Here is a 27,851-nt window from a genome sequence, read left to right on the forward strand (position 1 = left end):
CTCATCTTCCTCTTGACAATACCCCATAGATTCTCTATGGGGTTCAGGTCTGGTGAGTTTGCTGGCCAGTCAAGCACACCAACACCATGGTCATTTAACCAACTTTTGGTGCTTTTGGCAGTGTGGGCAAGTGCCAAATCCTGCTGGAAAATGAAATCAGCATCTTTAAAAAGCTGGTCAGCAGAAGGAAGCATGAAGTGCTCCAAAATGTCTTGGTAAACGGGTGCAGTGACTTTGGTTTTCAAAAAACACAATGGACCAACACCAGCAGATGACATTGCACCCCAAATCATCACAGACTGTGGAAACTTAACACTGGACTTCAAGCAACTTGGGCTATGAGCTTCTCCACCCTTCCTCCAGACTCTAGGACCTTGGTTTCCAAATGAAATATGAAACTTGCTCTCATCTTAAAAGAGGACTTTGGACCACTGGGCAACAGTCCAGTTCTTCTTCTCCTTAGCCCAGGTAAGACGCCTCTGACGTTGTCTGTGGTTCAGGAGTGGCTTAACAAGAGGAATACGACAACTGTAGCCAAATTCCTTGACACGTCTGTGTGTGGTGGCTCTTGATGCCTTGACCCCAGCCTCAGTCCATTCCTTGTGAAGTTCACCCAAATTCTTGAATCGATTTTGCTTGACAATCCTCATAAGGCTGCGGTTCTCTCGGTTGGTTGTGCATCTTTTTCTTCCACACTTTTTCCTTCCACTCAACTTTCTGTTAACATGCTTGGATACAGCACTCTGTGAACAGCCAGCTTATTTGGCAATGAATGTTTGTGGCTTGCCCTCCTTGTGAAGGGTGTCAATGATTGTCTTCTGGACAACTGTCAGATCAGTAGTCTTCCCCACGATTGTGTAGCCTAGTGAACCAAACTGAGAGACCATTTTGAAGGCTCAGGAAACCTTTGCAGGTGTTTTGAGTTGATTAGCTGATTGGCATGTCACCATATTCTAATTGTTTGAGATAGTGAATTGGTGGGTTTTTGTTAAATGTGAGCCAAAATCATCACAATTAAAAGAACCAAAGACTTAAACTACTTCAGTCTGTGTGCACTGAATTTATTTAATACACGAGTTTCACAATTTGAGTTGAATTACTGAAATAAATGAACTTTTCCACGACATTCTAATTTATTGAGATGCACCTGTATGCCTACAAGTTTATTTTAATTTAGGTGTTGATGTAAAATCAAGAAAGTATTTTTTATTATTATGTAAAGGGGTTCAGTGGAAAGGAGGAGGCGAGAAGCAGATTTTCTGGTTCAGGTGAGCATTTTATTCTCCCCACTGCAGCAAATGCACTCTTTCAGGGCTCTCACCGTGTTCAATAACTCAATTTAAACATAAACAACTACTTCAGCAAAATAAACTCTCAGCTTTACACTAATAAGCTCTTGGCTTCAGAATCAGGTTCTCTAGTGCCCAGGTTCTCTCTCTTCTGAGTGCTGTGTGGCCCTCTTTATGCTGCTCTCCCCATGCTCACTGAAATTAGAGACAGGTGTTAGACATAATTTAGCTCAGGTGTAAGCGCCCTTACCGCTTTCCCTCTCTCCGGAGAGATGCTTGACCACGCCCCCGCTGCCACATATTATTATTATTTTTATTTTTTTACTATGGCTAATTTGATGTCTCATACATTTGTAAGCTATTGTTACCACTGAAAACATGAAAACCTCTGAAGGTGTCCTGTGGTATCTGGCACCAAGACGTTAGCAGCAGATCCTTTAAAGAGGCCGTATTATGCTTTTTGGGATTTTACCTTTCCTTTAGTGTGTAATATAGCTGTTTGTGCATGTAAACAACAGCACAAAGTCCACGCAAAAGGGAGTTATTCTCTCCCACAGACAACACTGCTCAAGAACTACACGAAACGGCTAGTATGTAGTCCAGCCATTTCTTCCATAAAGTATCTATGTCACTATGTAAAACATTTGCATAATGCCCTTAAGAGCTACTTTGGCCCGCCCGCCAGGATGAGTTGGGTTAGCGTTGTCACCATGCCGAGAAGATGCTGTTTTCTTCACTGCAAAAGCAAAACCTCTTTGTTTGGACTTCCAAAGGCAGACAAATTGAAGAATCAGTTGTTAAAATGTATTTTTACCAATATTCCTCAGCAGTACAACCACAAACAATGCCGGATTTTCAAGAAGGTTACTCCTGAAAGATGGTGCAGTTCCCACTTTGTTGGGACAATCTGGCGCTTCAGGATCACAACCTGTAAGTAGGCTTGATTATTTGTGGATTTATCTGCTACAGAGAGTTCAAATAAAGAGTTTTGTGTTGTAGCTACGGTGTACACCCAGTGCACAGCTGTAGGCCTCTGCTAACCTGCTAGCTAATGTTATTGTGTTGAAATAGTTTTGCTAATCAGCTGTGGGCCCACTTTTGTCGTTCTTACTATCATGAGTAGTGATCAAGTGTGGAGATGGATTTATTTTTACAAACCGGTAATTTTACATCTGCAATCCACGGTAGTGCTTGGCTAACTTGCTATATAATGTTACTGTTTTGGTAAGGGTTTACTATTCAGCTGTGGGCCGGCTTTTACCTAAAACTGTGTAACAAAATGGTCAATCTCAAGAGTCTTTTATAATTATATAATTACAAGCTGTAATGTAACGCTATCAATGGTAGTCCACGGCTAACTTGCTCACTAACTCTCTAATACACCTGATAAAGTCCAACCAGGAGTAAGTCTCTGTTCTCCATTCATAGCTCAGGCAAAAAAAGTTTGGCTTCACCCATTCCTGCAAAATACGACTAACTTAGATGCACTATGTGTCTTTTACTTGAAGCTTTGTTAGGTTCACAATAATCAAAAGTGTACTTGTAAGAAAGCTACAAAATTAAAACTTACCACTGTGAAACGTCCTGCTGAAGTCGTGCTTGCGAAGGTGGTTCAGGCCGATCAACTTGTTCTTCCAAATTTTCATTATCGGACTCGGACTCAAACTGGTACGCAAAAACTGACGCCACTGTTACCATAATTACAATAGTGTTTACAGCTGTTAAGGAAGCCTGAAACTCAGTTATGGTAAGGGGCATTACATTTCCGATACATGGTTGGACAGTCATAACAAACTGGGCCAGCTGACCAATCAGAGCAGACTGGGCTTTTCAGAAAGGGGGGCTTTAAAGAGACAGGAGCTAAATCCGAGCGTTTGAGCAGAGGATGAAAATAGGTGTTGCAGCAATGTACAGTATTAGAAACAATGTGTTTTTTGAATATTAAAGCATGTAAACCTATTCTAGTAGACCCCAAAATAAAATTATGAACCTGTAAATTAGCATAATATGGGCTCTTTAAGTCCTGTAAGTTGCAAGGTGGGACCTCCATGGATCGGACTTGTTGGTCCAGCACATCCCATAGATGCTCATTTGGATTAAGATCTGGGGAATTTGGAGGCCAAGTCAACACCTTGAACTGTTTGACATGTTCCTCAAACCATTCCTGAACAATTTGGAGTGTGGCAGGATGCATTATCCTGCTGAAAGAGGCCACTGCCATCAGGGAATGCCATTGCCATGAAGGGGTGTATGTGGTCTGCAACAATCTTTAGGTAGGTGGTATGTGTCAAAGTAACATCCACATGAATGCCAGGACCCAAGGTTTCCCAGTAGAACATTGCCCAGAGCATCACACTGCCTCTGCCGGCCTGCCTTCTTCCCATAGTGCAACCTGCTGCCATCTCTTCCCCAGGTAAATGCCATCCACATGATCTAAAAGAAAATGTGATTCATCAGACCAGGCCACCTCCTTCCATTGCTCCATGGTCCAGTTCTGACGCTCACGTGTCCATTGTAGGCACTTTTAGCGGTGGCCAGGGGTCAACATGAGTACTCTGACCGGTCTGCGGCTACGCAGCCCCATACGCAGCAAGCTGTGATGCACTGTGTGTTCTGACACCTTTCTATCATGGCCAGCATTAATTTTTTCAGCAATTTGTGCTACAGTAGCTCTTCTGTGGAATCAGACCAGACGGGCTAGCCTTCGCTCCCCATGCACATCAATGGGCCTTGGGCGCCAATGACCCTGTCGCCGGTTCAACGGTTGTCCTTCCTTGGACCACTTTTGGTAGGTACTAACCACTGCATACCGGGAACACTCCACAAGACCTGCCATTTCGGAGATGCTCTGTCTCCATCTAGCCATCACAATTTGGCCCTTGTCAAAGTCCCTCAGATTCTTATGCTTGCCCATTTTTCCTGCTTCCAACACATGAAATTCAAGAACTGACTGTTCACTTGCTGCCTCCCCTTAACAGGTTCCATTGTAATGATATAATCAATGTTATTCTCTTCACCTGTCAGTGGTTTTGTGGCTGATCAGTGTATACTATATTCTTTGTAAATTTATTAAAAAGAAAAAAACTTAAATATCACTGACATAAGTATTCAGACCCTTAACTCAGTACTTAGTTGAAGCAACTTTGGCAGCGATTACAGCCTCAAGTCTTTTTGGGTATGATGCAACAAGCTTTGCACACCTGGATTTGGGAATTTTTCTGCCATTCTTTTCTGCATTTCCTCTCAAGCTCTGACAGGCCAACATGATCACACGTAAAGTCGTCATGATGTTTCCGATAGTTTCGGTACCCTAGGATCAGCGACTGTATACCAATGCGCTGACATGCAGCATTCTAATCAGACATGTTTCAATATGTTTACCTTTCCACCCGGCACTATTGGCAGTGCATTGCATCAACTGTGTGGGAGATTAGGGTTCAAATCCAGGCAGTAACCACGTTTAATAATCAATGACGAGCATGATTAGGAGGTTTCACTTTTCCCTCTAAAATTACTTTTTTACTCCACTTATGGTTAAGGTAAGTTTTGGGTTTGGGTTGGAGGATAGAATCTATAAATATATGCTTTTCTCTTCATTGTATAACGTCCTGTAAAGCTGAAAACAACTTGCTTCACTACTAGCTTTTGGCGACCTCTCCTGGACATAAATAAAGCTCACACGTGCCCATATGCCCTACAACACTTACCACTTTGGCCATTGGGGGCAGTGTTTCGAAATTTTGGTCAACGTATACTGATTTTGGTGGGAAAAAAAGTCAATCTACTCTTTCCGATTTCACTGTGAGATCAGACTGGTCAGGTTGGATGGGAACAGTCGGTGAACAGCCATTTTCAGGTCTCTCCAGAGATGTTTGATTGGGTTCAAGTCCAAGCTCTGGCTGGGGCACTCAAGGACATTCACAGAGTTGTCCCTAAGCCACTCTTGCATTGTCTTGGCTGTGTGCTTTGGGCCATTGGTGCACTGTCAGCCCAGTCTGAGGTCCTAAGCACTCTGGACCAGGTTTTCATTAAGAATATCTCTGTATTGGGGGCCTGGGTAGCTCAGCAAATTAAGACACTGACTACCACACCTTGAGTCGCAAGTTCGAATCCAGGTTGTGCTGAGTGACTCCAGTCAGGCTTCTTAAGCAACCAATTGGCCTGGTTGCTAGGGTGGGTAGAGTCACATTGGGTTAACCTCCTCGTGGTCGCTATAATGTGGTTCTCGCTCTCAGTGGGGCGCTTGGTGAGTTGTGCATGGATGCCGCGGAGAATGGCGTGAGTCTCCACATGTGCTAGGTCTCCGCAGTAACGCGCTCAACAAGCACAGTGATAAGATGCACGGATTGACTGTCTTAGATGCGGAGGCAACTGAGATTCATCCTCTGCCACCCAGATTGAGGCGAGTCACTACGCCACCACGAGGACTTAGAGTGCATTGGGCACTGGGCATGCCAGATTGGGGAGAAAAGGATATTTCTGTATTTTGCTGCGTTCAGCTTTCCTTCAATCCTGACCAGTCCCCCAGTCCCTGCCGCTGAAAAACATTCCCACAGCATGATGATACCACCACCATGCTTCACCGTTGGGATGGTATTGCCCAGGTGACATGATGCTTGGAATTGAGGCCAATCAGTTCAATCTTCATTTCATCAGACCAGAAAATCTTGTTTCTCACAGTCTGAGAGTCCTTTAGGTGTTGCAGTGATGGTTGTCCTTCTGCAAGTTTCTCCCATCTCCACACACGATCTCTGGAGCTCAACCAGAGTGACCATCAGGTTCTTGGTAACCTCTCTTACCAAGGCCCTTCTCCCCCGATTGCTCAGTTTGGCCGGACGGCCAACTCTAGGAAGAGTCCTGGTTGTTCCAAACTTCTTCCATTTAAGAATTATAGAGGCCACTGTGCTTCAATGCAGGCCAAAAAAAGTTGTAGCCTTACCCAGATCTGTGCCTCGACACAATCCTGTCTCTGAGCTCTGCAGGCAATTCCTTTGACCTCATTGCTTGGTTTTTGCTCTGATATGCATTTTCAGCTGTGAGACCTTATATAGACAGGTGTGTGCCTTTCCAAATCATGTCCAATCAATTGAATTTGCCACAGGTGGACTCCAATCAAAGTGTAGAAACATCTCAAAGATGATCCAGAGAAATAGGATGTACCTGAGCTAAATTTCAAGTGTCATAGCAAAGGGTCTGAATATGTCAATGTTATATTTCAGTTTTTTCTTTTTAATAAATTTATCATCAAAAATCTGTTTTTTGCTTTGTCATTATGGGGTATGGAGTGTAGATTGATTTGAATTTTTTTTTAAGCATTTTAGCATAAGGCTGCAACATAACAAAATGTGAAAAAAATGAAGGGGTCTGAATGCTTTCTGAATGTACTGTACAAACAAATAATGTACATATTGCGCATACGAAACAAATCTTCAAATTTTGCTTACAATAATTTTAGTGTCATCAATAATGGGAAAGCCTACAGTCCAAAAACAGGATCATGGTGTCATATATTGCAATTATTTTATGAAATGTTTATAAATATTAACATAAAAATACCTGTGTCCAGAAGTCTTTAGAGTAATTACAGGTGCAAAATAAATGTATAAAAGTTTCCAATTCAAGATTACAAAAAGAACATTGTGGTGAGATGTCTTCCTTAAATTTATTAAGAATTGCAGGTATATGATATGCAACACATTAAAGATATTAACACTGAAAACATATTAGCCTATGCTTACACAATACATATAACTTCTATTCTCTTTTATTGCATTGCAGTTTTATAGCATTAAAATTAAGAAACAGAAGGGACAATTCATGTTGTAGCTAGGCATAAAAAGACAAGCCTTAGCATGTACAATGTGCTATTCTAACTGAAAATTACATAAGGAGGTTACATTTTGTAAAAGCTTTACACAACAAAAATATTAAAGCATATAAGAATGACAGTAAATGCTAAAATAACAAATTTGCAACAGTTCTCCTTATGACTAAACCTATTTGAAAATGTGTTTACTGCAAATTTACAGATATACATTTAAAAACATTGATAACATTATTGGAAAACTATATAAGAAAACTAGTATATATAATAGAAACAAATAGTTAGATATAACATTTCTCAGCAACGGTTTATACAACAACTAGAATTCTAATTTGTAATACTCATTTATTAATTTGGAGTAACTCCAATCATTCATAGTGAAAAAGTATAAAAACAACAACAAAACATTTATACTATTCAATGACATCTTATATTTTATACAGCCCTGAGTAGATCGTTATTTTTTTAATTTAATTTTTTTACTGAATGTTAGAGTGATTATGAATTGTATACGTATTATAAAAAAATGACCACTGTATAGCTCCCTGCCCAGCTGAAATCAATTATAGTGGTTTAAAAAAAAAAAAAAAATCTTATCCATTAAACAAATTTGCCAAGTATTCAGCAGTGATCCATTCTGATAAAATCAATTTTAATCCCTCTCCAAAAAGAGTGAGCTTGCTTATCCAGTATGCTTGAGAAATGCTAAACAGTGGAGATCATAGCTGCCATGTGAACAAAGAAAACTATCTGAAAAAGAGTAAACAAGACACTTCTCTTCATTCATAATTATAATACAGTCTTTATGCTAACAAGAAAGCCATTAGAAATATATATATCCTTATATGTACATTACTCCTCTGTCAATATATGTACCTTTCTCATTTGACTTAATACCAGTTCAAAAGGTTGTCAAAGATCACTGATTGTTTACATATACTAGTTTGATGGCATATAAGTTTCAGAAAGCAGAAGTGTGTGAGGTGTCCACTGACTCTGACCATACAGAGCTCCTCCGGGACATCAGCCCTGCTGGTCCCTTAAGCGTGAAGCCTAGTGGTCTCAGCATGTCCAGCAAATGCTGACGAAATTTCACCCCCACAAAAGCATAAAGAATTGGATTAACACAGCAGTGTAAGTAGCCCAATGTGGAAGTAGCTGTGAGGGCTACATCCAATGCTGTGGTGCTGGCACAGAATGTTTGGTTATTGGTGCTGATGTTGCTTTGGATGGTGTCGACAATGAGGGTGATGTTGTAGGGCGTCCAGCTGATGAAGAAGGCCAGTACCAGGGCTACAATAACACGCATGGCTCTCTTTTTCTGCATGCCCTGGGAGCCGCGCTGCAGCCGCAGAAGGATGCAAGAGTAACAGAACAGCAGCATGAGTGCCGGTAGAGCGAAACCCACCACATGGTAGAGCAGACGAGAGACCAAATGCCAGGAATCAGAGGGGTAAAAGGTAACACATTCAATTTTATCCTGACGTCTGGAGTCTGGAGTGGCTGTAAGGTATATCCAGTCAGGAATTGAGAGCAGTAGGCAGAACAGCCAGATGACCAGACAGCAACAGTGTGTCACCTTGGGCTTTTTACGAGAATACATCTGCATTGCATGGACGATGGACAGGTAGCGGTCAAGACTGATGCATGCCAGCATGAAGATGCCACAGTAGAAATTGATCTGATGAAGAAAGAATAATTTGAAACCTGAAGCTGATTCTAAACATTTCCTACTAAGAATCTACAGTTTTCCTGACCAACCACTGGGCTGCGCCATGATGATTTTGGTTACCAAAAGAAACAATTTGAAAACTACTGAAATGAGCGATCCATGAGCAATTGCTGGCTTGAGCCATTGCATTTGTTGTGTGAAGAAGAACTAATGGTCTAAACATTGCAAGCAAGTGTAAGCCATTACAGTATTTTTGGAGCAATAAATCAGTGTATGGACATTTGTCATGTTTTTCCTTTTAGCAGATAGCCTGTTTAAACAGATCTTAATAGCCACTATAAGTACAAGGTGGTTCCCCATGAATGTATGCTCATCTCAGGTTGTTTATAATGTAGCGATTTCATAGTACAGTAATGTTTATGAATATGTTTAGCATGTAACCATCTGTCTGTTGTAACTTTACTTCCAAATGAACTTATTAAAAATGTATTATTGTAACTGTGATATTGCATATTTCTACGTATTATTTTCATGTTAAATAAAGTATATTTCATCATTATTGAATCCTCATTTTGTGTTTTTATATTACATTCTTATTGTTTGCAGTGCAAAGACTTACTATTGTAGTTACTATTACGGTTCACTTGCATTGTCCACTTAGGCTGTAGGTTATAATATAAAAACTAATATCAGCCATTTCACCTCTTAAATTTATGTGTGTAGTGCAATACAAATATAAATGTGTATTGTGTAGTGGATAAAACTGTTTAATAATCATATTAAAATATAATTAACAGTATTGTTAATCTTCCTCTAAGTAATATATCGGCTATAAATGTTTAAGCAAATAATATGAAAATAGCTCATCATGATTCTGCAGGTAATCTTTGAGTCCTCAAACCATGTGATTCATTCACGCAAAAGAGCAGTGCCGAATCACAACTGACATGAAGTGTTCCTCCGCAAGAAACTTGCAGTTTTAGGCTTCAACTGCTAGACAGCCAAAAGTTACATAGTGTAGCTTTAATATAAAAAATTAACTAAGAAATCCCAACAACATGCAAAATTTAACATGACATCAACTGGGAAAATTGAAATTGTGGTTTCTAAGTATCTCTCGAAATGCAATGCTTTCATGCACTCAGTAGCCAATTATTCATCACACAAAAAGCAAATTGTGGTCTGTACCAACTGTGTTTACTGTGAGTGAACCCATATTTAATTAAGTCTGGTTTGAATTTTCTTTGCATATACCTTTCTTTACTATTACTTGCCTAGTTTCAATCATGATTTTCAATGAGGATGGCATGTCACACAATCTGTTGGTATCTGCCTAATTTTGTTAGCTTCAACCAAGTGACACATGTATTTGTGCCAAAATACTTTAGAGTTTGATTGGTCGCACAGCCTTTGATGTCAACAAGCGATTTGGGAAGGATTTTCTTCTCCCTATTTGGCTGTCCAAACAATGCATGACTGTATGGGTTAGTTGCATCTTATTATTTGCATTTAGCATTGTTTTATCCACTATATAATACCAGACCTACAATCCATTTTGGGGTTGCATTGAGAACCACTGATCTAGGAGGAACAAACAAAAAAAAACAAATCTTTCATGTAAAAATCAACGTAGAAATGTGAACCTAAATACTCTTGCCCACCTTGAACAAAGATCCAGTCAGCTTGCAGAGTCCTGTCCCAAAGCTCCACTCCTTTGCTGCCTCTACAGCCCAGAACGGCAGTGTTAGCAGCAGTAGACTGTCTGCTATGCTCAGATGGAGGATGAAGATGTCTGTGACATTCCAGTTCATCCTTTTCTTCCACAGCACCACCAGTACGAGCCCATTTCCCACCAGCCCCACCACCAGCGCCACAGAGTACAGGACTGGAATAAAAATGGCATCAAACTGCATGCTGGTGTCCTGACTACAGACCACTCCACAGCAGGTCTCATCATAGTAGCTGTAGTTGAAGTTGTCCCCCAAACCAGAAAACACATCAGTCAACTCTTCACTGCTCAGGGTGACCTTTGTTTTAACATCCATCTTCTTCAAAGAAAAAATCATTATAATTAGTATAGTTCTATCTTTGCACACTCTTACAAAATGCTCACAAATTTACTTTTTCACTTTGATTAGTTCTCACTAGTGACTATGAGTGCTAAAAGTTGTGACTGTCCAAGCATTTTATATTTGAAAGGCTAAACTGTAAATGTGACAGCATTTTGTGTGCACGCATTCTGTGAAAAAGTACACGATAAAATGTGACGGCCAAGATGCCACCTAATAATTTCAACACAATATTTACTCCAATCAGCACTCCTACAATTATAAGCAAGATATTACATTATCCTTTGCATCTTAAGTATAGTTGATGAAATAAAGTTTATTACCAGAAGGGGGCAAAGGGGACAACTACACATGATGGCAGACAAACAGCCTTTAAAAGTCTAAGCTGCCAAGAAAATTACATATGTGTAAACAAAGATCAAAATTATTTTGTAACCAAGTAATGCACTAAATCTGGGTAAAATTAACCATGGTTTTAACATAGTAATATTGTATTAACCATATTTTTGCAGAAGCCATAGTTTTAATGCAATTAACCACTGTACTACTACAGTAATATAGTGTAAATATTGTTACTATGATTTTACCACAAAATACCATGGTAATTCTATGATTACTGTAGTAAAACCATGGTTAATTTTTGTAAGGTGAGGTTAGAGTTAGGTTTAGGGGTTGGTGCAGGGTGTATTTGGGACTCTAAATACATAATAAACACGCTACAGTGATCTATGTTAGTAAATACTGTATGTTATTAGTTTAATTAGAGGTGTAAATAGAATCCCAGTGCAAACAGTGGCAGATACTATTTTCACTCCTAATTAAATACTAACAAACAGTATAGGGACATTCCTGCAATGTGTTTATTGTGTTTATTTAGAATCCCATAGACACCCTACACCAACCCCTATGCCTAAACCTTCCCTTACAAAAATTAACCATAGTTTTATTACAGTAACCATAGTTTCATCATGGTATTTTGTTGTAAAATCATTGTAACCACAAAATTAAACATACCATATTTTACCATTTTATCACCATTACACATGACTGTAGTAACACCATGGTTAACAGCATTAAAACTATGGCTTCCCCCATTAAACATGGTTACTACAATATTACTATAGAAATCCATGGTTAATTTTACCTGGCTCAAACCAGTAATTGACTCATTTGAACAGATAAGCAAAACTGGAAAACCACACAGAGCATATTCATCTTTGATATCTTTCTCCTTTTCATTCATAATACAATTCAACTGAAATCTTACATTTACATTGGTGCTGATGTAACAGTCTATCACTTTTCTGATGGTCATTCCTGGTAAAAGTACCATTTCATTGAAAATGAGTTTCATTTTTAGCATTGTGTAGTACCTCTATAGTGTTATGAATCAACTTTTAGGGGAAACCACATTATTTACTGAACATGTTCTCAATTGATGTTATTGAAAACTGAAATCTTTGGAGGTGATAATTTCTCATTGCCTGGTATTTCCCCCTTATATTAGATGAACCGACAGTAGAAGTAAAATAATCTCTCTCATTCTGTTTGTTTCTGTACTGTCCCGGTAGGATATATTAAACTTTTCTTGTTCTGAATTCTTAAAGTCATTAATCGCAGATGGAACTGAAGCTGATTAACAATATACTGTAATTTCATATTGCACTTCAACACAAGGAAAGCAAGAAATTAAATCCAATACTTTTTCTAAGCAATAGGATGCAAGAGTAAAATTACTTCAACAATAAAACAGCCTTGAAAAATGTATACCACTCTCAGGGGGAAAAAAAAAGTACTACACTGTTCCTTTTAAGGGACAAGGACAGTCAGAGGGATGGTACCCCCAAGGGGACCCTTTTTTGTAACTTTAGTACATAATTGACCCTAAGGACCTATCACATATCTTTAAAGGTACATTTATATATTTTGTTCCCCAGGGAGCAAAACATTTTCATGATCAGTGCATTTTTCTCTGAGTGTATAAAATGAGAGCATTAATGTGAGGACTCAAGATACAAAATAAGTAGCCTGAAAAAGAGAAAGGTTTAAAAATAAAAAACTTACTGTGTGGATTCTCACAGCAGTTGAGAGGTGCCAAAATGATTGACACATTGAGAGTTACTCAGTAATAATAGTATAGGTCACAGTATGCAGAAGGGTAGGAAGAGGGAGGAGACAGCGGCAGGGATCACCCTGGTTTGAAGGGGGAAATATGATAACGATCAGTTGTCATTCACAATTCTATTTTAAATGCTCACTTGAACATTCTCCTCAATGAAATGTTACTCTCTAGGAATATCCAGAAATATATGCATGTAACATGCTGGCTAAACAGTCATTGTTCATTACTGACTGTCCATGAGCTTAATCATTTGTAGGGATCTGTAATTCTCCAGCAAAAACCTTACTTACAGAGAAATTGTAACTCCTGTGTTCTAACTGATCAGTACTGTGTATTTGCAATTAACAGTCAGTTGTTTTTGTTTTTTTTGTTTAATTTATTTTTTATTTTTTATGAGATAAGCTTTTTATAGGCAATTATCTGTTTATTTTGAATATGTTTTTATTTTATTAAAAGTGTTTTTTTCTCATTGCGTTTTTGAGCAACAGAATAGAAAATGGTTAATTGGAAGTATAACATTGTTGTTTTTTCCCCCGTACGACTTGCCTGATTCTCCTGTGTGTTGCTGATGCAACGGGATGTTTTTTTCACACCTTTACACCACGTCCTGTTCTCTCAACATTTGTTCTCTTTGTGAACCTTTTGTTTTTTGGTTTTCTACCTTATGAGCAGAGCTTTTGTTATTTGTGTCAGTGTGTAACTGTCACTATAAACAGCTAAGCGAAATGTACAAATAAAAAAAATTCTGAAGGAGAATAGAGAAGAGAAATCAAGCAGAGTTGTATTAAGCATTGGCAAAGAAAAGGGAAGTGAGAGAGGATGAGCATAGCTTTATATTATACTGGGTAGCCAAAAATGGACTTGTAGCTCAGATGATCAGATCCAGACAGATTTAGATTCAAGGCTGGCAGTCTGATAAAAAGTGAAGTTCCTAACTAAAATCTTAATCTGTCACTACTTAAAATTCTGTTGAATTTGCACCTTAGGTGTGCACCACAATCCAATCTAAACTGGTGCATGCATCAGTTCCACCTGTCTTTTTGTTGTTGTTCCCTTTAGAGTCAGTTCACTCAACATTGCTGTAAGCACTATGGAGAGTCCTTCTTAGACAACCTGTTTGAAACCCTTATACAATCACACCAATCATCTGATTGGCAAAGGCGCGCAGTTGGCCTATATAAGTGGGTGCTCATTCACCATTTCTTCTGAATTTTATTCCTTCAAGACCGAGGACATCTTCATCTTGGAAACCCTCTACGCTTTGTCATAGAAATACATGCCTCAGCGGACGGATCTTCTCTGCTATGAAGCAGACAGGACAACTTGTCACCTGTACATCTAGAGCCTACAGCGAGGAGAGTTATTGCTCCCCTGCAGTGTTCCGGTGAAGAGTTCTCTGCTTCGCCATCAAAGACACACCTGGTGAACTGGTTCTTCGCTTCGGCACTCGCCGTGACAGTGCGAGGCTTCAGCGAGATTCCACCCGCTTCCCACAGCATTCCGGCAGTAGATATTTTATCCTTTTCATATATACTGTATGTTGATATATCAAAAAAAGAGCCACTTGCGTGCAACACGTCTTTTTCAATATGTCATTCCGCAATATGTCGTTCCCATAGCAAGCAGCACGTCCTACCGTCAGATGAACATGAGAGCTGCTTTCGCAGCCTGGGCTGCACCTTCGCCGAAGCTGCTATCATGGAGACAGACTGCCTTAATTGCAAGGGCATGAGTCTCCGGACCCTACGCTCAAGGTTCGCCCTCATTCTGAGGGACAGTCCCATCTCTCGTGCCCTCCCACCTGCCTCCTCTGTTAGATCCTGAGGGACCACATGAGAAGGCATGGTGGGGTTGAGTTGGAGGAAATCGAGGAGGATCCCTTCAATCTTCCGATGTAGTGTCCTCGCCAGTACAGTATACGCATGATGAGCTCTGGCCCTCTATTGGAGCGCACAGCCTTATCACGTTTGCCGGTTCTGAAGATGGAGATGACATCGTATCCCTCGCAGCATCAAAAAAGTCCAGTGACCACTTAATTTCGAATGGCCCAAATGGTTCACACACTTTCACATGCTACTCATCCTCGCCAGGTACACCGGGATGGTAGGCAAATGTGTTTCTGTGTGTTGTGTTCTCACAAGAAATAGAAATGCACTCACTGCTCGAGATGCACACATATTCCCATGCTGCGCATCCCCACCGGATACGCCAGGATGGTAGACAAATGTTTTTTGTGCAATGGGCAGTCCACCTCCTACCTGCTGACTGAGGATGCCCAACTCGTGGCCCAACAACTCCTGGTCGACAACCTCCTGAGGTACCCTGAACTGAAGAAAGCCATCCTGCAGCGGGTCGGCCGCAGTCCCAAAGAGCATCACCAGCGGTTCCATTCCCTGATGCTGAGCAAAGTCGGCCACCCATTTGTTTTCGCTCAACAGCTCCTTGATGCCTTCCAGCGGTGGGTGCTGGCTGAGGAGCTCAGTGATGTTGGGGGTGTCATCGTTCTCGTGGTACTGAAACAATTCGTCTCCCAACTATCGAAAGGAACTGCGGAGTGGGTCCAGTGCCACCAACCGGCGTCGCTGGATGAAGCAGTGCAGTTGGTGGAGGACCATTTAGCGACATACCAGGGGGCCAGTGCGCCCCGCTTTCTCTCTCTCTGCGGTCCCTCCCCCGCCCCCTCTCCTCCTTTCCGACTTATCCCGTTCCCCAGAAATGGTGGAACAATCCCCAGAGACCGGTGCCCCGGCCTCGGGGGTGTACTAACACTCCTGTCTCTCTCTCCCCCGGCTCTACCCTTTTTTCCTCTCAGGTGGGGGAAGCTACCACCACTGGTGTGGGCATGAGGTTTGGGCCGGTCTATTGGAGTTACGGGGAGCCGGGACATGTCCACGAACAGTGCCCGGTGATGGAGGTGGGGACATTGATCTGGGTCCCTGACACTCCACAAGCCACCCCCGATTGAGCCGGGATGTACCAAATACCTGTGAGTATTGGGGGGGTTCAAACCAAGCCTTGGTGGATTTCGGAGTCAAAAACATAACATTGAGGCTGTGGTTAGTTCCCACCTCACCCATCCACTAATTTTGGATACTAATTGGCCGGCTTTTCCCGAATTGTTAAAGGGGTTGTGTGTGGATGGGTCCTGTAATACAGTGGGACAGTGTGGGGTGTGCAATGCGCTGATGGGGGAGGCGGAGCCGGGGCCATTTACGTCAGCTCCGCGCCAGGATGACGTAAGGGAGGGGGAAACCTAGGTTTCCCCAGCCCTTAGGGGAATTCCCACTGGGGATTTCCCTCTGGAGCAGATGCGAGACGAGACACTTAAGCACGCATTTGACCAAGTGAAAGTCATTGATGGTCAATGACTTCAGCCGCGCATTGCACTCACATATCCATATTTTTCAATTATAAATGATCGGTTGTATCGAGTGATGCAGGATGCTCAGACAAAAGAAGATACAACCCAGTTGTTAGTACCAAGGAGCCGTCAGGTAATGTTGTTCCAGGCAGCTCATAATCCAATGGCAGGTCACTTGGGACAGGGGAAAACACTAAAGCCATCTCATGGCCCGTTTCTATTGGCCGGGCATTCACGTGGATGTTAGCCGGTGGTGTGTGACATGCCGCGAATGTCAGCTGGTGAATCCGCCAGCCACTCCAAAAACACCATTGCGCCCTCTTCTGTTGATCGAGGTTCCCATTAGAATGGTCAGCACCTGGGCATCACTTTGTGTTGGCTCTGGTGGACTACGCAAGGCAATACCCAGAAGCAGTGCCTCTTCGCAACATCTCAGCACGTAGTGTTGCAGAGGCACTCTTCAGAATAATCTCCTGAGTGTGGATTCTGAAAGAAATCCTCACCGATCAGGGCACTACTTTCATGTCACGTACACTACGCAAACTGTACTAATTATCAGGTATTAAATCTGTTCGGACAAGCGTGTACTACCCACAAACAGATGGCTTGGTCGAACGATGCAAGAGGTCTCGCAAGCCTCCACGGGGTTTTCCCCATTTGAATTGTTATATGGGCATAAGCCCAGTGGCGTCTTAGATGTCATGAAGGAAAATTGGAAGGATGGATCTTCACAGAGAAAAAATGAAATTCAATACATTCTTGACCTGAGAGCAAAACTCCACACACTGGGGCGCATGTCACAGGAGAATTTGCTACAGGCACAAGAACGTCAGTCCCAGCTGTATAACAGGGGAGCTCGGCGACGGGAGTTTGCACAGGGAGATAAAGTACTTGTATTTCTACCCACATCGAGCTCTAAATTACTCGCAAATTGGCAGGGGTCCTTTGAGGTCACACAGCGAGTTGGGGAAGTCAATTATGAGGTAGTGTGTACAGATAGAGGCGGGGTTCGTCAAATTTACCACCTCAAACAACTAAAACCATGAAGAGAGGTGGTCCCCGTATCCTTGGCAACAGTAGTTCCAGAGAGGGGGAGCTCGGTCCGGAGGTGAGTGTAAAAGCCAATCAGTTCACTTGCTGAGACCACCTCTCGCCATCTTAAAGTATGGAGGTTGCCAGGTTCCAAAATAATTTCTCTGACGTGTTCTCCCCTCTCCCCGGCCTCCCTAATCTTACAAAACACCACATCGAGACAACCCCAGGGGTAGTGGTATGTAGTCGTCCCTACCGCTTACCCGAACACAAGAAACAAGTAGTACGGGAAGAATTAAAGGCCATGCTCTATATGGGCATAATAGAAGAATCCCACAGCAATTGGGCCAGCCCGGTGGTTCTGGTGCCTAAGAGTGATGGCTCGGTCCAGTTCTGTGTGGATTATAGAAAAGTTAATGCAGTGTCGAAATTTGATGCTTATCCAATGCCTCGTATTGACAAACTGCTCGATCAGTTGGGCTCGGCTCGCTTTTATTCGACACTGGATTTGACAGGGATATTTGATGCTGATGTCCCGTGAGAAAACAGCCTTCTCCACACCGTTTGGCTTACACCAATTTGTGACTCTACTATTCAGTTTGTTTGTGGCCCCGGCTACATTTCAGCATCTTATGCAGTCCGGACAGTTCCCCCGGCCTGAGTTGGGCAGTGGGGGTATGTGGAGGTGAGGGCGTGGTCAAGCACCCATCTGGGGAGAGAGAAAGTGGTAAGGACATCCACCTGAGATGAATTGTGACTAATTACAGTTTCCATGTTCACAGAGTGAGCCCAGCTGTGCATGTGGGTTGGCCGCTGCCGTTGTTCTTTTATATTGAAGCATCTTGAGTTTGTGTGCGTGTGAAGCTGCACCGTTGCGCTGTAAAGCAAACAAGTTTTTGAGTTTAATAAAAGACATTTCTGTGTGGGAATTTACATCTTCCACTTCCTCCTTTTGATACAAATGCAAACATCTGTTACACATTTACATGCTGCTCTTTCCCCGCTGGAGTTTGCCGGTATGATACACAAATGTGTTTCTGTTTGTTGTGTTCACATAAGAATATTCTCACATAAAAGAGAAAGCACTCACAGCATGAGATGCACACACATTCACACGCTGTTCACTCCCAGCTGGAGTTTGCTGGGATGTTACACAAAGGTGTGTCTATGTGTTGTGTTCAAATAGAGAATAATTCTTCCAAAAAAATGAAAGTGCTTGTGATGCCTTCACGAGATGAACACACACACATTTACATGCTGCTCTTTCCCCACCGGAGTTCACCGGGATGATACACAAAGGTGTTTCTGTGTGTTGTGTTCACATAAGAATGATCTCACATAAAAGAGAATGTGCTGGCTGCACGAGATGCACACACATTCACATGCTGTTCACTCCCTGCTGGAGTCTGCTGGGATGTAACATGAAATATTGTTCCCGTGTGATGTATTCAAATAGAGAATGATTCTTACAAACAAGAGGAAAGCGCTTGTGATGCCTTCACGAGACACAAAAACATTCTCACGCCATTTCAGTTGCACTTCGTCTCTGGCTGTTTTGAGATCCATGTTCAAGGTGAGGCCTCTCCAGCATTGGCTCATACATCATGTACTGAATACGCATTGGCATAATTCGCTGCTGTCTAGCTGCTCTAGCACCTTGGACAGCTCAAACCTTTTAACAGCATCATGCTGGGTCAGGTCCTCTGGCGAAAGGTGGTAATCACAGATTCGTCCAGCACAGGCTGAGGTGCATTGTACGGCTGGCGCCCAGCCTTTGGCACCTGGCATTCCAGTAGCCTGGAAATACTAGCTGTCTCTTAGCCTTGAAGACTTTGCATTCTGAGGTAGTGAATCACCATGTTCTGATTCGATCGGACAACATGACAGTGGTAGCTTACATAAATCACATGCCCTGTCATGGTTAATGCCATTCTGCAGGCTACAATGGCATCCACAAGACACCTCTATGCACTAAGGGGCACATGTTTACAAATTAGTGCTATTCATGTGGCAAAAACTCCATAGTGAATTTAGTGAATTACTCCATAGTGAGATCCTTGTGTTACTACAAGAGAGACCGGACAAGGATCTCACCCCATTGATCCTTAAGGCATATGTAGAAACTGTGTTGGCATACCACATTTGGAGGCTGGGTCCTCCATGGGCAGACATGTTCTACCTTTCAGTTCTTCAAGGCAGCGAGGGCCCCTAAAAACCGCTTGTAAAAAACCCTAGTGTCATGGTCCTGTCACTATGTCAGTCTGGGTTTTTGCCTGGCAGGACTGTGGCATTATCGTCCCATGTCCCACGTCTGTCTTTCTGTCGGTCTTGTTTCATGTCTGGAGCATGGTATCTGGATCCTGACTCTTCTGTCTGGTTCGGTTTCGGTGTCGGGGTCCAGACACTTATGTTCCATGTCTTGTCCTGTGAGTGCATTGCGCTTATCATCTTGGTGGCATGCACTCGCGTCAGTAATCTATGTCTGTCTCTCATGACCGTGGACACACGATGCGTTCACTTTGCGCTGCGTGCTCGGGTCGTGAGCTGTCTTGTTGTGCTATGGTTCGGTCACTCGGTGTAAGGTGTCGGGTCTGTGTGTGGCCGAACTCTCGCACAGGTGTCCTGTCTTGTTTTTGTCGCCTGTTGCGTGCCTCGTGATGTACGCACAGGTTTCGTTTAGTGTGAAAATGCATGGCATCGCTTTGTTTGCTGTTGCTACACATTCTCTCATCTTGTTTGTCGGTTGGCATGGGTGTATATCGCCTCATTGTCTTGGCGATGTGCACTCATGTCATTCAGGTGTTTTGTTGTCTTGTGAGAGCACGTGGATTTGTTTTGTTTCTGTATCACCACATGTCTTTATGTCTTATGTCATACCCCGCCTCCTTGTTTGCTTATTATTAGTTCATTTACCTCACCTGTCCCCTGTTAACCTGTTTGATTTCTCTCCCCATTTTAGCTTCCTCGTGTTTGCTGTTCAGTGCCAGTTCATCTTGTGTCCAGTCTTATGTGTTCCAGTCGGTCTTGCTTGTTGGTCTCATTCAAGTCGGTCCTGTTTATTAGCCCTGTTCCTGTTTGGTCCGGTCAGTCCTGGTTCCCCTATTATGTCTGCCCTTAGCCTGGATTACCTTTTTTCCCCTAAGGTGTTTGTTTTTTGTTTTAATAAATTCCCTGTTTTTCAACTCTGCACTTGGGTCCTGAGCCTCTGTCATTCTCTACAACCGTGACACCTAGCTTGGGATTTAAATCTAGTGCTGAAGGTGCTCATGAGCCTACCGTTCAAATCATTGGAATCTGTTGAGTTATGTGTGCTTTCTCTAAGACCCCACTCCTCTTGGCTCTGGCCTCAGTTAAATGGTGGGTGATATGTGGGTGCTGTCGGTCAACAGCTCATGCCTGGTATTCAGGGCCAGGCCTTTCAATAGCCACCATCAACCCAGGAAAGGTCTCGATCCTTCCAACAGGTGAATATCCGTAAAGCCGCGGGTCCAAACGGCATTCCGGGCCGCATCATCAGAGCGTGCACGAACCAACAGGCTGGTGTTTTTACGTACATTTTCAACCTTTCCCTCTCCTTGTCTGTGGTCTCCACATGCTTTGAAACATCCACCATTGTGCCTGTACCAAAGCAACTCAAAATCACTTGCTTAAATGACTGGTGTCGTGTTGCTCTGACCCCCATCATCAGCAAATGCTTGAGAGGCTAATCAGAGATTACATCTGTTCTGCGCTGCCTGCCTCACTGGACTCACTGCAGTTTGCTTACCGCAACAACCGTTCCACTGATGATGCCATTGCATCTACACTACACACTGCTCTCTCCCACCTGGAAAAAAGGAACACATATGTGAGAATGCTGTTTGTAGACTACAGCTCAACATTCAGCACCATAGTGCCCTCCAAGCTTAATGTGAAACTCCGGGCTTTTGGCTTAAACAGCTCGCTGTGCAGCTGGATTGTGGACTTCCTGTAAAGCAGATGCCAGGTGGTTAGAATGGGCAGAAACATCTCCTCATCACTGACCCTCAACACTGGAGACCCGCAGGGCTGTGTTCTCAGCCCACTCCTGTATTCCCTGTACACACATGACTGGGTGGCAACACATAGCTCCAATGCCATCATTAAGCTTGCTGATGATACGATGGTAGTAGGTCTGATCATTGCAATGATGAAACAGCCTACAGAGAGGAGGTGCACACTCTGGCACACTGCTACCATCAGGCAGGCGGTATCACAGCATCAGGACCCACATCAGCCAACTTCATGACAACTTCTTCCCCCAAAGCAATCAGACTTTTGAACTCTTGATACATATATCATCACTGCACTTTATTAGCCTCAGACTGGACTCACATTTGACACTTCTCTTAATAACACACTGGCAACTATCAACCGACAGCTAAATGTCAACACAACACCTCATATTTATTTCCACTGATTACATGGGGGGGGGGGGGGGGGTTACAGTGTATTTTTATTGTATACAGTCTCCTTATTTTGTGTATACTGTATATTATTAGGTGTATATTGTATATTGTGTTGTGTAACAAGATGTGTAAACTGTGTTATGTGTAAATCAGATGTTTATTGTAATTGTTATACTGCTATGTTGCTTGGAACTGTACCCAAGACTTTCACCCCCTGTTGCACTTGTGTATATAGTTGAGTGACAATAAAGGGATTTGATTTGATTTTGATTTGAAAGGCTATATTCCTAAGGTTCTATCCACGGCCTTCGGGGCTCAGGATGTCCGTCTCCAAGCAAAGGCTCTCTCACTGGATCTTTGATGCGATCACCCTTGCTTACGAATCACAGGGCGTGAATTGTCCTATTGGTGTCAAAGCGCGCTCAACTAGAGGCAAGACCTCTTCATGGGCATGGACAAATGGTGTCTCCTTACAGGATATATGTTTGGCAGCAGGATGGACTTCACAAAACACTTTTGTGAGGTTTTACAACCTGGACGTGGCGTCCATCTCCTCACAAGTCCTCTCTGTATAGAGTGCTTTTTTTACATTCAGTGGGTGATTCCAAGGTCTTATTATGGGTGGGCTTCCGACGATAATTGGCACAGCCACCTGTATGTAGGCTGTTATTGTTGAATTGCCCCCTTAAAGACACAAGTACTCTCATAAGAATAAAAACCTACTTTTCCAACCACATTTGTGAAACGGTTAATAAAACTATACTCTGTAATGTATATCTATATGGTTCATATAGATTCCCAGACTACAGTCATTTCCATCTGGCATCCACCACATGGGATTATTCATTGATTATACACTTGAAGACATATCAATAAGTCATCAGCCTGTAGGCCTGTGACTTCTCATACATACTCTTTTCAAGTGTTTATTCCCCTGGGGTATGACATCACATGCGGTGTGATGGGATACTGTTCCCCATAGTGCATACAGCAATGTCAAGTGAACTGAATCGAAAGGGAACGTCTCCGGTTACACATATAACCTTGGTTCCCTGAGATGAAGGGAATGAGACAATGCAGAAGCTGGCCACACTACTACTTCAGAGTTTCAAGATACAAGTGACTCATTCTTGTCCCTCAGTCAGAAAATGGTGATTGAGCTTATATAGGCCAACTGCGCGCCTAAAGAGGACTGGTGTGATTGTATAAGGGTTTTAACCAGATCATCAAATAAGGACTCCCCATAGTGCTTACAGCAATGTCTCGTTCCCTTAATCTCAGGGAACAGAAGTTACATGTGTAACCGGCAGTGTTGGGTAAGTTAAAAAAGTCTAAAAAAGTAATTAAATACTAATTACTAATTTCATCTTCTACAGTGTAATTAGATTACTGTACTAATTACTCTGTCTGATACTAATAACTTTCTAAAACCCTTATAAACCTCTACCAGATGAAAAATACAAGGATAGACATGAAACTGTTCTTTTAATTCTTTCAAATAAATTATAAAATCAAATAAATTATTCATGAACTGGCCAAAGAATTTAAGGGGGCAGCATTAAATTAGAAAACATATTTTTTAACATTAGACTTTAAATTTCGATTTTAACAGAATACATTTAGTTTTATGTAGAATTGTTCTATAGTCTATACAGTATTTAACACAATTACATCAGAAGTAACTGTAATTAAATTACTGAAAAATTAAGAGTATTCCTTTACTTTTTTCAATGAAAAAGTAATTTAATTACAGTAATTAATTACTTAGTAATGCATTACACCCAACACTGGTAACCGGAGACATTTTCCAGCAAACCTCATGTTAATCTGATTGTGCATGAGGTCATAAGAAAGCCTCAGACCAGGTTGCATGTGTACTTAATATACCTGGCCACAGCAACCCAAAACATCTCATTGCATTTACAGTAACAGAACTTTTGATAATGTGGTAGAAACAATATGCTTCTTCTGTTTTAAAGGGTAAAGATCTTAAATCAAGAAATGTCAGACAAGACATGCTGTAAATTGTTCACAAAACTTGCTAACAAGTTTGCAAGCAAACATACCTAATGAAGTGGCCACCCAATGTACATCACATACAGTAGTGGCCAAAAATATTGGCACCCTTGGTAAATATGCACAAAGAATGCTGTGGGAAAAAATCCACACAGCCTTTTGATCTTTCATTAAAAAAAAATCATAGAGGGGGGCCTGAGTAGCTCAGTGGTAAATTATGCTGGCTACCACCCCTGGAGTTCGCTAGTTCACTAGTTCAAATCCCAGGGCATGCTGAGTGACTCCAGCCAGATCTCCTAAGCAACCAAATTGTCCCGGTTGCTAAGGAGGGTAGAGTCACATGGGGTAACCTCCTCGTGGTCGCTATAATGTGGTTCGTTCTCGGTGGGGCATGTGGTGAGTTGAGTGTGGATGCCACAGTGGATGGCATGAAGCCTCCACACGCACTCCATGTCTCCATGGCAACACACTCAACAAGCCACATGATAAGATGCACGGGTTGACAGTCTCAGACACGGAGGCAACTGGGATTCGTCCTCCACCACCCAGATTGAGGTGAATCACTACACGACCACAAGGACTTAAAAGCACATTGGGAATTGGGTATTCCAAATTAAAAATCCACACAAAAAAAAAAAAGAAAAAAGAAATCTAACCTTTAATTAAATTAATGAACTAAAAACTATTGAAACAGGGGAAATACCTCATTATTAAATAAATCTTTTTCTCCAAAACGCTATACAATACTTTTTGCAGCCTCCCTTTTTTCCCAGCCAAGATAACAGTTCTGAGTCTTCTCTTATAATGCCTAATGAGTTTGAAGATCTGAGACATTCCTCCATACAGAATCTCTACAGATCCTTCAAATTCAGAGGTCTATGTTGGCAGACTCTCCTCTTCAGTTCACCCCACAAATTTTCTATGGGGTTCAGGTCAGGGGACTGCGATGGCAGTTTGTTTTGATGTTTGTTTTGGATCATTGTCCTGCTGGAAGATCCAACCAAGGCCCATTGTAAGCTTTTTATTGCAGCACCAAATTTAACCATGGGCATTGGGTACTTCATTTCTGTGTATGCCAAACCCATCTCTGGTGTTTGCTGCAAAAAAGCTCTTTTTTTTGGTTTCATCTGACCATAGAACCCGGTCGCATTTGAAGCTCCAGTAGTGTCTGGCAAACTGAGTTTGTTGTTGGATGAGAGCAGAGGCTTTTTTCTTGAAACCCTCCCAAACAACTTGTGGTGATGTCTGATTTTTAAAAAAAAATTTTTTTTAGACTTTCTTACACAAGACCCAACTAATTTCTGCAATTCTCCAGCTGTGATCCTTGGAGGTTCTTTGGCCACTTGAACCATCCTCACTGTGCGTGGAGACAATATAGACACACGTCCTTTTCCAGGCCAATTCATAACATCTCCAGTTGATTGGAACTTCTTAATTATTGCCCTGATGGTGGAAATGGGCATGTTCAATGCTTTGGCTATTTTCTTATAGCCACTTCCCATTTTGTGAAGCTCAACAACCTTTTGCCACACATCAAAACTATATTCTTTAGTCTAACCCACTGTGATTGATTATTAAGGGAATTTGGCCTGTGTGTTACCTCATATTTATACCAATGTGAAACAGGAAGTCATGGCTGAACAATTTCATGTTCCTAGTCACCCAGGTGCACTAAAAATTGTAAAATATGAATGGGAATATACTTCAGATATATTTTATTCATAAGAATTTCTAGGAGTGCCAATAATTGTGGCCGACGTGTTTGGAGAAAAATATTTAATAATGAGAGATTTCCCCTCTTTCAATTGCTTTACTTCAATTAAAGGTTAGATTTTTGTGAATTGTTTTAATGAAAGATCAAAATATAAGAAAATAGTTATTATTATTCTTGGGGATTTTAACAAAGCAAATCTCACACGTGAACTGCCCAAATACAAACAGCACATTACATGCCCCACCAGAAACAGGAACATACTGGATCATTGCTACACAACAATAAAGGATGCATATCACTCTGTCCCTAGAGCAGCTTTGGGACTCTCTGATCACTGTCTGGTTCATCTTCTTCCAACCTTCAGGCAGAAATTAAAATCAACCAAGCCAGTAGTAAGGACTGTAAAGAGATGGACCAATGAAGTAGAGTGGGAACTACAAGCCTGCTTCAATTGCACGGATTGGAGTGTTTCTAAGGCTGCAGACACCAATCTGGATGAGCACACAGATACTGTTACATCATATATCAGTTTCTGTGAGGATATGCATTCCTACTAAGACTTATTTAAAGTTCAACAATGACAAACCGTGGTTTACAGCAGAGCTTAGGCAGCTTCGTCAGGCCAAAGAGGATGCTTACAGGGGTGGGGATAAAGTCTTGTACAATCAGGCCAGGAACACACTGAACAAGGAAATCAGAATGGCTAAAAGAAGATACTCTGAGAGGCTGAAAAACAAGTTTTCAGCTAACGACCCTGCATCAGTGTGGAGTGGCATGAAACAACTCACAAATTACAGGAATCCTACCCCCAACCCTGTGGTGAACCAACAACTGGCTGATGACCTGAATGTGTTCTACTGCAGATTTGAAAGGCCCAATCCCACACCCCACACCCATTCTGACATTCACTTCACTTCACACAAACACCAATACCTCCTGCAATCCCCCTCCTCCCCCCTCCTGCTACTCAAACTGCACTTAAGATCTGTGAAGATGATGTGAGCCGGTCTTTCAGAAAAAAAATACAAGGAAAGCTTCAGGCCCAGATGGCGTCTCACCAACGTGTCTTCGATCCTGTGCTAACCAGCTGGCCCCCATCTTCACACAGATCTTCAATAGATCACTGGAGCAGTGTGAAGTCCCATGCTGCTTCAAACGCTCAATCATTATTCCTGTCCCAAAGAAACCAAAAATCACAGGACTTAATGACTACAGACCTGTCGCCCTGACGTCTGTGGTCATGAAATAATTTGAGAGACTGGTGTTGGCCCACCTGAAGAACATCACTGGACCCTTTCTAGATCCCCTTCAATTTGCTTATCAAGCAAACAGGTCTGTGGATGATGCAGTCAACATGGGATTGCATCATATCCTGCAACATCTGGACAGACCAGGGACATATGCAAGGATCCTTTTTGTGGACTTCAGTTTGGCTTTCAACACCATCATCCCAGCTGTACTCCAGAATAAATTACACCAACTCTCTTTTCCCATGTCTATCTGTCAGTGGATTACCAGTTTTATTCACAGTTATTGCCCCATTGAGCAATAACTATGTGCAATACACAGTTTAGTCTTTTTATATTTACCCAACACATCCAACCTCTTCTGCCATTTCATTCCTCTGAAAAAAAAACAAAAAACATTTGCAATGTACATAACAGAATGTATTTGCACTGTACATAACTGATAACAGATTTGTATTAGATTTGCACTACGTATGTGTATGTATGTATGTATGTGTGTGTCTGTGTGTGTATGTACGTATGTGTATAATTATTTTTGTATTTTTTATTATTATCTATGTCTTGCTGCTGTTTTTGTATTGTTTTTTTATTGTTGTACACTGGAAGCTCCTGTCACCAAGACAAATTCCTTGTATGTGTAAGTATACTTGGCAATAAAGCTGATTCTGATTCTGAAAAGAATAAACAATGCAGATTTTTCACAGCCTTCTTTGCTCATATTTACCAAGTGTGCCAATATTTTTGACCACTACTGTAAATTATGCATAAAAGGATTTACACAGCCTTTGCTACCATTAATGAAACTTTGAGGTGATCTTGACACATTTAATTTACCTCTGGCATACTAGCAACATTTTAGTTACAGAACTAGTAGTCATAGGAAAAGTCTTTCTGAAACTGTGCATTATTTAATTGTGGAAATCAAATATTACTGGTGGACCCCTTTAAAGGGGTCATATCATACTCTTTTTTTAATAATTTTATTATCTTCTCTGAGGTTCATTGATAATGTTTTTGTAAGGGGGTTTAGAGGAAAGGAGGAGGCGAGAACCGGCTTGACAACTTAAATAATAATTTA

At 41.8% G+C, this 27,851-nt stretch overlaps 2 protein-coding genes across 5 annotated transcripts in view; one reads left to right on the forward strand and one right to left on the reverse strand.

The window, feature by feature from the left end:
* LOC127453957 (uncharacterized) overlaps positions 1-27,851 on the forward strand; it is a 67,412-nt gene that overhangs the window by 14,168 nt on the left and 25,393 nt on the right. The window lies entirely within an intron of this gene.
* LOC127453963 (C-X-C chemokine receptor type 3-like) lies at positions 1,148-27,170 on the reverse strand. Of its 2 annotated transcripts, none has more exons than XM_051720821.1 (3): positions 26,585-27,170; positions 10,447-10,833; positions 1,148-8,794 (listed from the first exon to the last, which is right to left on the reverse strand). In XM_051720821.1, the coding sequence occupies exons 2-3, from the start codon at positions 10,828-10,830 to the stop codon at positions 8,075-8,077; spliced, it is 1,104 nt and encodes a 367-aa protein (XP_051576781.1). In that variant the 5' UTR covers positions 10,831-10,833; positions 26,585-27,170; the 3' UTR covers positions 1,148-8,074. The 2 variants fall into 2 exon arrangements, with proteins under 2 accessions (XP_051576781.1, XP_051576780.1); XM_051720820.1 differs by lacking the exon at positions 26,585-27,170 and adding an exon at positions 12,919-13,020 and having other exon boundaries at positions 1,149-8,794.

This window comes from Myxocyprinus asiaticus, chromosome 16 (assembly GCF_019703515.2).
Source record: "Myxocyprinus asiaticus isolate MX2 ecotype Aquarium Trade chromosome 16, UBuf_Myxa_2, whole genome shotgun sequence".
NCBI lineage: Eukaryota > Metazoa > Chordata > Actinopteri > Cypriniformes > Catostomidae > Myxocyprinus > Myxocyprinus asiaticus.

Excerpts from the sequence above, each read along its gene's own strand:
- LOC127453963 (XM_051720820.1), bottom strand. The coding sequence starts at position 12,966 with ATGTGTCAATCATTTTGGCACCTCTCAACTGCTGTGAGAATCCACACA. Across the intron at positions 10,834-12,918 it reads CTGCTGTGAGAATCCACACA|AAGATGGATGTTAAAACAAA; the intron begins GTAAGTTTTTTA and ends TTTTCTTTGAAG. Across the intron at positions 8,795-10,446 it reads TGACTGGATCTTTGTTCAAG|ATCAATTTCTACTGTGGCAT; the intron begins GTGGGCAAGAGT and ends TTTCTTCATCAG.